Source organism: Tetrao urogallus, assembly GCF_951394365.1.
Source record: "Tetrao urogallus genome assembly, chromosome: 5".
NCBI lineage: Eukaryota > Metazoa > Chordata > Aves > Galliformes > Phasianidae > Tetrao > Tetrao urogallus.
Window position 1 is genome coordinate 40,552,500 of NC_136818.1, and position 10,910 is coordinate 40,563,409.

Sequence of the window (10,910 nt, forward strand, 5' to 3'; positions counted from 1 at the left end):
TTCAGAGGAATTAATCAGCCTGGACTGGCGGCAGCGCCGGCAGCTCCATAGTCCCAATCTCACCTAATGAATTCCGAGTTCTCTGTCTTAATAGCTCCTGACAAGACTAATTTACTCCTGTAAGTGATTAGAGGGGGGAACGATCTCTTAATTGTTGCTTAAGATTCCTCTAGGCGTCACATGCAGTGAGTGGGGATGCTCACTTTGTATGAGGTGTCCTGTGCCTGGGCACATCAAAAGATGTGAAGAGGGCTGCAAGGAGGCACACAGGCAGGGCTGCCCTAGCAAGGGAAGGATTTGCTCTGTACAGGGACAGCTGAATGCTGCATCCACATCCCTAGCACTGAGAACAGGAACTGGGATGCTGAGGATGCTGCAGGAGGGTACCAAGACCAGGTGGGAGCTTCAGACCTGGCTCAGCATGTGGCAGTGACCTTTTTTATTCCAGTGTCGTCTGCAGCAAGCATTCACTCAATGCCATGGTGATGAGTGCTTCTCAAAAACCTCAAGAAGCCATGGGCTCTTGCCAGCTCCGCTACGTGCCCCCAGCTGGGTACAAGAAAGGTACTGCCAGGTGATGCTTTTTTTCCTGTCAGTTAAGAACCCTCACTCTGAAAATATCTACCAACAGCAAAATAAAACAAAACAAGCACTTTGTCAACAGTTTCAAGGTTGATGTTTCCCTCTGGTGCATCTGGAACCAAAATCCCAGAGCACCAATATCCTTAAGAGTGAATTTCATTTCTGTTCAGTGTAATACAGAGTTTAGGAAAAATAAAAAATAAAAATCAGGCCCCAAATGTAATGCCAGGAACAACTTTATACGCACAATATCTCGCTGGAAAATAGACTTTCAGAAATCTCCAGTCATTTTTCACCAGAATAGAAGTTCCGTCAAATTCCCGCAAGGTATTTCAAGCTCAACTACTCCAAGAGCCACACGCTTGGTCAGGAAGCGTTCCCATTAACCTGCTCCCAACCAGCTCCCACTCCTACATCCACACAGCTGCTTTCTTTCCTGCAGCTCCCTCAAGCCATGCTATGATTTTGCAGAGCCCTCCAATCTGAGAACTCTGGTGAGGATCTGAGCACAGCAAGAACAGTTGTTGAGGATGCTGCTCAAGGTGGTAGATGGAGGTAGGAGCACATGAGAAGGGGCCTCCATCTACTTCTGGCCACCCTTCTGTAGTTGCTCATGAGGGCTTCCAATCAATTCCTCCAGCATTAAAGGCCCGTCACGAGCACTGATTGAAGAGCACAAGCTTAATGGACTGAGAGTCTGGAAAAAGGCTGAGAACGATCAGGTCGATTTCTGCATTTATTTCAGACCAATCACTACCTAAATAAAGAAATAAAAAATAAGGTACACGTGCCAATCAAATGATGACCAAGATGTTTTTTGTTTTTTTTTTTCTTTCAAGGGCACCAACACATACACGTGTGGATGTGCACCACAACCTAGCCCAAATTCCCAGGCATCCAGCAGTGCATTTGAGATGCTGCATGCTCAGGTATTTGCAGGAGGAAATGAGGAACAGAGAATGAAGCGCTGGCACAGTAAGAGATGCTCTTCCCTATTTAAACTCATCCATCCCTGCTTGGGGAGACTCAATCCCTCACTGCCTTGCCTCACTTTGGGCCATCCATGCCTTCAAAACTTGTACAACTCCTTCCTTCTGCCCTCTTCCAGAAAGTTATTCCCCGCAAGCCTCCATTCCTGAAGTCTTTGTCCTTCTGTGGCAAGGTCCAGCAGCATGGATGGTTCCAGCCATGGTGCTGGGTCCAGGACATCACCATGTCACCTGACCACATGGACCACAGCCAGAGCCAAGGACACTGAACCTGCCCTGATGGTCATCAGGTGCTGCAGTGCCACTGTGAACTGTCCCAAAGAGGCAAAGGCACTGAGGCTCCTCTCAGTGCTTTTAATCATGACCTACATCTGGAGATCCTATTTCCATCCATATGCATTGAATGCATCCAGAGCTCACTGCTGCCAGACTCGCCCATCTGCTTATAGCAGTAGGTCCCACAGAACAACACAATCCTTCCCCACGTGGATGGGAAAAGACCCCATCCCGCACCACATTGAGTAATTAGCTAAGTAACAACCACAGAAGCAAGAAACAACCACCACAGAAGCAAGAAATGGGCCTAAGCTTCCCATGCACAGAGCATTTGGGACACGCTCCCAAGCATGGAGAAGACCTAACCAAAAGCATTCTAGTCTCCAAAGGCAGCCAGAAAGAACAAGGCAAAACTTCAGCCCCAAGCTGGCAGTATGAACCCATGGGCAAAAAAAAATCCAAACCCTCAACCAACCAGTAATGATCAAATCTAATCACTTTTTAATTATTACTACTACTTAAAATCTTGTCCAACGTTGGGTTAGCAAAACCAGCCAGCAACACACAGCACTTACCCACAGGTGTGTCCTCATTGATCAGCAGGTAGGTGTCAAAGAAGTAGTTTATGAAGTAGGGTAGCCGGTTGCCCTGACCTGGGAAAGGAAAAAGAGCAAGGAGTTATTTCAGCTGTCAGGAGAATTATTTTGCAGGCAGGAGAATCTTGGGGCTCAGGGACAGGCTGGTGGGGAATCAGATGTGGCTGCGCTTGGGATGGTGAGGGACACCCCTAGACCACAGCTGGTAGATAGAAGAGGAGCAGAGATGGCTTCTACAGTAGTCATGAGCTTTTTTTTTTTTTTTTTTTTTTTTTTTTTAAGTAGTTTTCTTGGGAAGAGGCAAAAGGGGACGGTGACAGAGGGCAGCAGGGCAGGTTTAATGAGAAGGTGTTGGGATGGTGAGCGTGAAGAAAGTGATGTATTGCTGAGAACAAGTGGAGAGCAAGAAAACTCAACACCCTCGAGGTGATGAAGGGAGGCGAGGAGATGGATGATGCTTTGGCAGGTTAAAGAAACAACAGGAAAGTGTCCCTTCAAAGCCCAGATTAACACAGGAACAGTCTCAAAGCAAGTGTGATCTGCTCTCATGTGCCCCAAATCCCTCTCAAGGGAAAAACACTGTGGGCATGGGAGAGGGACGCAGCTTGGGCTCCTCTTGGGCTGCCCTTATAACACAGGGCTGACCATAGCCGAGAGCTGGGAAAAGCTGGAGATGGGACCTGGCTTTGGACTGCAAATTCCAGGAAAGCTGTCACCTTCCTCCATGCTCCTGTAATGCAAGAGCTTCTCCAGGTGGCACCGGCCAGTTCCAAGGGACAGCAGTGAAGATGAGTTTAGAAGAGCGCAGCCAATGCTCTCCAAATTGCCTCCAAATTGCCTTTCTTTGCCCCTTGCAGAGCAGTGACAGGGCAGTAAGCCACCGAGGCTACATGCATCCCATACAGCGCCGCAGAGATTGACTGCGCCTGTCAGTCGCTGTGAACGTCCTACACCAGGCGTGCAATCAGGCTGCCAATCTGGCTGAGCCATCTTGAGGCTCCAGGAGGGGAGAAAAGCACTCACTGCAAAGGGCACTGTGCTATCAAGTGGACACATGCTCGCTATTGTTTATCAGTGAGCGCCACACGAGCAAACACCCCTGCAGCCCCCTCAAAGGCAGCTGGGGGTTAGCCCATTCCTGCAACAATCCCAATTTTCACGGAGCTCTGCTCTGTGTTTTGTACTCGCACAGCCTGCCAGAGCTCCCGAGGAGATCGGGAGCATCCATCACACCCCATGTCCGCATGCCCTGAGCTCTTCCCCCTCCTGCAAGCTGGCATTTGCTCCAGATGGAAATACAGGAGAGGTTGTGCAGTTCATGGAGGAGTTATTTCCCACACAGCATACACTACAGCACTGCTCAGGTAATAATTTTGCTGCTGAAAGCACAGGGAGAGTCCTGCCACGTGTTACAGAAATACCTCTGCTGTTAAGCAGCTTGCAGGCTTCTGGTTCACGTCCTTGCCTTTTGTCTGCTTCCTTATGCATCCTTGCATAAGATGATCTGTCACTAGCTGTGACCTCTTGGACACACAGCTGGAAATTGCCAAGATCTTCCCACTCCAATGCACCAGGAGCAGGTACCACTATCGGGGTCACCTGCACATCACCCTCTTCCTCCTCTCATCCCACCTGCCCTCTTCAGAAGGGGACATTGATGTAAGACCAGGCAAGGTGAGGTCTTCTAGAGAATAATTTGTCACATTGCCAAGTGGGGGCAGGGGAAGTGAAAGGAGCACCCCAAGCTTTTTGGGGGATTCCACCATGCCTACAAACCCACGTGGTGGCAGAACAGACAGCTACTTGGCAAACAGCTAGCAGCCAGCACATGGGTTGGATTCCAACCACAGCACTCAGCAACCACAAGCTTCACTTACCCAGAGGGATCAGCTCCAAGACCAGGAGGGACAGCAGAAGGTTGCTGGCAGCAATGCAACACTTCATTGTTCCTGCCAAAAAAGCAGCTCACGTCAAGCCCAGCATATCACAGATATTGTCTCATGCCCCCAAAGCAGGCTCAGGGACACAGCTGGCACAACACACACAGATCACTATTTTGTAAATGCTCAGCTTCCATGCAGAACACGCCACCCAGAACCCCCCCAGCACATCAGGGGAGCTAAGGAATCAGCAACACTTCTGTACTACATTGGGGTCCTTCAAGCTCAGCTGTCTGCTCACATAGGACACAGTTCCAGGATGGGCTCAACAATGCCAGCAAAGGGCCACACTGGCTTAAAATTGAAAGAAAGGAGGTTTATATTAGATGTTAGGGAGAAATCTTCACTCAGAAGGTGGTGAGGCACTGGCACTGCTGCCCAGAGCTGTAGGTGCCCCATCCCTGGAGGTGCCCAGAGCCACATGCACCTCTCATACCAGTAGGACAGCTGCAGAACCAGAAACAGGCACTGCAGGGGCAGACCTGCCCACATCCTGCTTTGCTCTAGGATTTCCTCCTCTTTTCATCCCATCACCACCCTCAGAGCAGCAGGGTGCTCAGTCCCAGCCTGGCATGAAGGGCTGGGTGCTCCTCAGAAGCTTCAGAGTAATTGCTACATGTATTTCATTTTTACTGATAGAAATGTCAGACAAGACAGTTCAGTTCATAACTCTGTCACCATCTCAGCAGAAAGGGCCTTAAATTCCCATTTCTTCAGCTATTTCCCCACAAGAGAGGTTCCAGGAGAAAGGATGCACAGTCAGGAAAGACAGCACATTTGGGACCCTCAGCACAAGCCCAAGAAGAGACCTGGGGTCCTTACACAGACAGAGCTGCCACCCCAATCACTGTCCAAATGGAGTGTTTGAGCCCCTCTGCATTCAGCAGTACAAAAACACTATTGAGAAAAACACTAACTTTCTGCTAAAATAGCACTGCTATAAGCTCAGGTGAGCAAAAACATTATTCCCTGGCTTCACAGACCACATTTAAAAAGCAACAGGGCGGTGGAAAAACAATTTGTGTGATGGAAAACTAAAGGCAGCTGACAGCATCCCTTTTGAGTGCCACGATAAATCTAAATATTGTACATTCCAAGTCAGTCACTTCATTATGTAAGTAATTGCCTGAAATGTCATTTTGATTTTTGTCTGTCTTCATTAATGCTGCAGCTCTTCACCAGCTCTCAGAGGCAGTTCACTCCGATACTGCAGATTTCGGAACAGGCTTGAGGGATCTCGGGGGAGAACTTCAAAACTTGTGACTAGGAGCATATTAAATCACACCTTCTGCCTGGAAGAGGCTCTGTGTAGGAAGCATTCGGAGCAACACCCGACATAATGTCTCTGGGCAAGTAATCTCCAGGAATTTACTGTGGTCTCCCAGCTGCAAAAGCACTGATGTTAAAGCAGAGAGCTCCCAGCCTGATGGCAAGCGCTCCCCACGGCACGGGAAGCAGCAGACAAAACTGTATTAATAGAATGCAGATGCAAGCTGGAGGAGGTTCTCCTGCTAGAACACTGTCTGCAGAGGACTTGAGCACTTGCAAGTTCAGCTTCAGCCTGGCACCACTTTTGCAGCCCAGAGAGAACCACACAGAGTCCCTCATATACATAGCACAGCTTTTGGAATTGTCCCAACTGTTAACCCAGGAGGAGCTGCAGCAGAGCCCAGCAGTTTAAATCCAGCAGGATTTAAACCAAGCAATATTGGCAGCCTCTGTAAACACTGACTGGACTCAGCACATTGCTCTCAGGGTGCTTGAATGCTGGCTTCCATGCTGTGCACCTGCACTGGTTGTTTTGAAGTGTACTGTTAGGGTGCTTGCATAGGAGAACGCTGTGCATGCACACAAAACACACTGAGCATCCTTAATTGACTCCACTGTGTCCTGCTGCCAGAGTTGCTCTTGCATTCAAGGTGCTGGTGTAGGTAAGTGGGCTCCAAACCCAGAGCCCCTTTTTCCCTGTCCTGGTAAGGAGACATGGCAAGAGGGAACACACATGGGTGAAACCCTCCTAAAAACCACTGCAGGAGGAAAGCGAGCCCCAGGGTGAGCACCCACTGCCCTTCCTTTATGCATCACCACTGACCAGACCCAACCCTTGCATCAATATCAAGCCTCAACCCCAGTACTGCCTGCAACACGTCCCACCTTCTTCACTGTGCTGCTCCCCCACAAGCAGCATTGTTTAAAAAAAAAAAAAAAAAAAAAAAAAAAAAAAAGTTGATCCCTAAGTTTTTTATTTTTTATTATTTTTTTTTTTTAACTGACTTCTTAGCCAGGTCTTCACAATAAGTGTAATTCCATGTGTTGACTTGAGCAATACACAAATCATAATTCCTAAAAATAACAAATGGCAGAATAGGGTAATCAGAAGTAAATTGATATTGATAAATAAGCTTTTCTGCTGCGCAGTAGGTGGTTTATTTTAATCTAATGAGTTTTATATTTTCTGAGCTTTCAGATTCCATGATGAAGAGCCGTCCTCACCAGAATTACGGAGTGCTTGGAAATATTGTAATTTTATGGCTCATTTTGTCAGGACTCTTGAAAATGAGATTTGATCCCAGTAAAAAAAAAAAAAAAAAAAAAACATTGCCCCTTTTTTTATTATTATTCTCTTCCCTGTGGTGAGGGGAAAAATTCCCTTGTTAAATAAACAGGGCTGTCCGTTGGGAAGGGACGCACAGCTGCCACTACTTTCCTCTACCAGAGTCTGCAGAGAAGCTCCCAGTGTCTGCAGCAGCTCATTCCTTTCTCCAAGCAAGGAAGTGGAATATTTTTATTTGCTTTTCCAGTAGGAAACAAGCATTAGCTACAAAACATATTGTTTAACTGAAAGATCTAGATTAAAAAGAAAACACTGTGTTTGAGCAGAAGCTTCTGTACCTTGCTCCACAGAAGAAAACTTTGTCATAGTTGGAAGTGCTGAACTTGAGATCATGTTTTACACCAGCTGCAAGTGAAATCACAAGTGCCATAACACAGCCCCAATAGCCACACGGGTTTGTGCAAGCAGAACACTCCAGCTGCACGACTGCAGAGCATCATCTGGTAGCACAGCATTACAAGTCTGAGTATCACATTCACTGCCTCGTTCATGCAATGTTAATAACACCTCTGGGTCTTTGGAACATGGCACATCACCCCACTGAGGCATAGCCACCTGTCCTGCCATACTTAAAGGCAGCTTCTCTTGCGGGCAGGCAAAAGAAACAGACAGGGCAGCACTGAGTCCCCAGCAGTGGTTGCTACGCTGCCTATGGTGACCGGTTTCCCATCATAAAGCCTTGGCAAACTGGAGCAACAGTGGCACACTGGGATGAGGCACAGGGGCTGCACCAGCAGGGATGTGGCTCGGTGGTGATAGGCTGATGGTCGGACTAACTGAGCTTAGAGGTCTTTTCCAACCTTTATGATTCTATAACCAGAGCCCAGCTCACAGAGCACATACAACATGGTTTCCACACAATGGGAGTTTCTCTCCAGACTCAGTCCCAAAGAGCAGAGGACAAAGCAGCAAGAGGAAAGGTTCTGAGGGTCTGACCCAAATCTGCTGGGCAATGGGGGCTAAATGTGTCCTGCTCATGCCCTGCTCAGAAGGGAGGACAACTGTGAAGTGCAAATGAAAATAACACTCCCATCTAAGTGTTCCACACACGTGCAGAATAACAAATACTCCCAGTTTGCACATGCTATGTGGCAGCTACTTAAGCAAAAATGCTATTCCAGCCCCATGTTACAACGCGCTGGGGTTGCCAGACCATGGAGATCTGCAAGGCTTGAATTAGCCTTGTGGAAACCACCGAGATTCCCCATCTCAGCCACACAACCCACAAGGTAAAATAGGACCCTGCAGCAATGCAAGCAGGAAGACACAAATTATAAATATTTTTTTTATTATTTGTAGGTCATAGAAGCCCCAAACTAACCCTTGTCCTGTAGCATCGCTGGAATTCTTTTTGTGGGATGCTGTAAGGGGAAAAGGGAGGAGCGCTGGGGTGCACTTTGTAACATTTCTGCTCACAGATCACAAGCATTAAAGCACAGCCTACACCCAGGCACACTGCTGCAGAGCAGGACTGCAAGCAGCTGGGTCGCTTCTACCCTAACAAGAGGCAACAACCCCATTCACAAAGCATTAGCGCTCCAGACCATCTGTGCAGCGCATTTAAGAAACTTGATGAATGGAGCCCTTTTTTGGAAGTCCCCAGTGCCATGGCTGCTTCCTCCTGAGGAAGTTTTGCCTTTCCCTGCCCACCTTGCCAGACTGGGCACTGCCCCATAGCAGTGGGAGCCCCTCCTCATGCCATCTCCCTGATGCTTCCAGGTGGAGCCCTGGAGTGGGGGAGACAGGCATCCCCCAGGCAGAGCTGGGTGCCCTTCCCAGCCCTGCTGCAACATACCGTTGGGCTCCCAGCTCCCACTTATCTTGCAAACATTCCTCACAATTATCACAAAAGAAAAGAAAAAAAACAACGAACAATTAAAAAAAGTGGAGACAATCAATTTTTACAGTTTCTCATAAAGGGAGTGTTACAATTTAGCATTAAAACAACTTGCTGCTCTTTCCCGAGACAATCTCGACTTTGTGCTACGAAACAGTTTGGCTTCACAACACTGGGGAGGGAAGGGGTGGAAAGAGAAAAACATGACTGTGAAGGGATTTCCTCCCTTCCCTCCCAGGGGAAGGAGGAATGGCAACGTTACATCTCCCTCCCCCAGAACAGCCGCCTGGATTTCAACAAACACATGCTTCCCATGGGAATGCCACCGGGTGCATGACATGCTCCAGCCCCATCCCGTGCTGCTCTCATGCTCCGGAGCTGCATACATGCAGAGATGTCCCCACAGTGCTCCTGGCCCTTCCCAGTGCACCGTGCTGGGACATCTGCTGTGCCCAGGGGACCTGCCACCAGGAGGGCTTTGGTGGCTTCACAAACACAGGCAATAAACCACTGCAAGCACAGCATAAAAACTTCCCATTCCAGCAGAGCACCCCCAGAATGACACCGTCAAGCCACTGGAGAAATTATAAAGGTTAGAAAAGCCCTGTCAGCTCATGCAGCCCACCCCCCTCAGTGCCACATCTCCAAGGCTTTGCAACACCTTCAGGGACAGTGACTCCCTCACCTTCCCCGTTCCATAAAAAGAAAACCGGCAGCCAGCAACAAAAATGCAAAAACAAATAATTGTTGCCTTCTCCTACAGCATCTTCATTAGTCCCCCTTCTCATTCTCAGATCCTCACTATGCTAATATGAATTTGTCCAATTAAATGCCGACAACAAAGCCCCGCACCTGTAACCCCCAATTGCAACTGGGCACAGACTGCGATTTACCTCCCCGTGGCATCCTGAACCTCTCTCCGTGGATCGGAACAGAAGGACCGGTGCTGTCCAGATCAAACAACAGCGGGGAGACGCTGTCCCTGCCACAACCCGGGCTCCGTGGAAGGCAGCCTGATGCCATGCATCCGGCTGCTTTCATGGGGACCAGCCCTCCCTCACGAAGTTTGAGCGTTTTCTTTAAATAAAGCGGGATGCGTGCAGGGCAGCGCTTCAGGCGCTCAGGGGAAGATGATTTAAAGGAAGAGACGAGCGAGCAAAGGAGCGGAGGGATGTTAAAAAAAACAAAAACAAAAACACAAGCAAAAGAACCACAAAACAATCTAAAGTGCTGTTTCTTGAGAAAACAAGAATCCACCCGAGGCGAGTTGGTCGCTTCGAAAAGCCTTTTTCCCGTTCCCTATGGGTACGAAGGGATTAAAGCAATCCCTTCCATCGCGTTGGGCGCTGCTCGACCACCAGCAGCCCCGCGCACCCCGGTGCTGCAGCTCTCACCCCGCTTCCCGCACCCGCCGCAGTTGGAGAAGTTCGGCAGCCCCGTACCATCCCCGTCCCCATCCCCATCCCCCTCCTGCTTCCCTCCCCCCCCCCGCCACGGACCGCGGCGGAACCCCCGCACCCCGTTACCTGCGGCGGGGCGCTGCCCGCAGGGACATCACCTGCGGCGGGGCCGCTCCCCCCAGCCGCGACGAGCGAGCCCAGGCGGCAGCGGAGGGAGGAGGAGGAGGAGGAGGAGAAAAGGGTGGGAAGGAGCCCGAGCGGCGCGGAGGAGGCTGGCACAGTGCCTTTTGCCCAGGTAAGGAGTATTTCACCGCCTGCCCAGCAAAGTGGGCTCCCCTCTGTATCCCCCGGGGAAGGGGACCAAGCTCAGCACACTCTAGGGGATGGAATCCAGGCTCCATACCACTATGATAAGAGGATTCAGGCTCAGCATCTCTCCCAGAGCATCTCCCACAGTATGAGGTCTAGGCTCAGCAAACCCCTGGAGCCTAGTGCGCATCCCTCCTGTGCTCTATGGGATTTAGGACCAAGTACCTCCCAAAGTGATGGAGTACAGGCTCACCATCTTCCTCCTCCCCCTTCTTCCCCCCTCCCTCCCCAAACACGCATTATGGGGCCCAACACTCACCACATCACAGAGTTCATTCAGTCCTCTCCAAGATTGCAGGTCCAAGCT

The 10,910-nt window shown here is 49.6% G+C and overlaps 1 protein-coding gene across 1 annotated transcript in view; it reads right to left on the minus strand.

The window, feature by feature from the left end:
* The window catches only part of CDH23 (cadherin related 23), a gene marked incomplete at both ends in the record, with an annotated part of 127,773 nt that extends 117,916 nt beyond the window's left edge, over positions 1 to 9,857 (minus strand). Inside the window, 3 exons of the mRNA XM_079535602.1 lie at positions 2,423 to 2,500; positions 4,321 to 4,392; positions 9,728 to 9,857. Coding sequence (XP_079391728.1) covers positions 2,423 to 2,500; positions 4,321 to 4,392; positions 9,728 to 9,857 — 280 coding nt within the window. The remainder of the gene's footprint in view (positions 1 to 2,422; positions 2,501 to 4,320; positions 4,393 to 9,727) is intronic.
* Between the last annotated feature and the right edge of the window lie 1,053 nt (positions 9,858 to 10,910).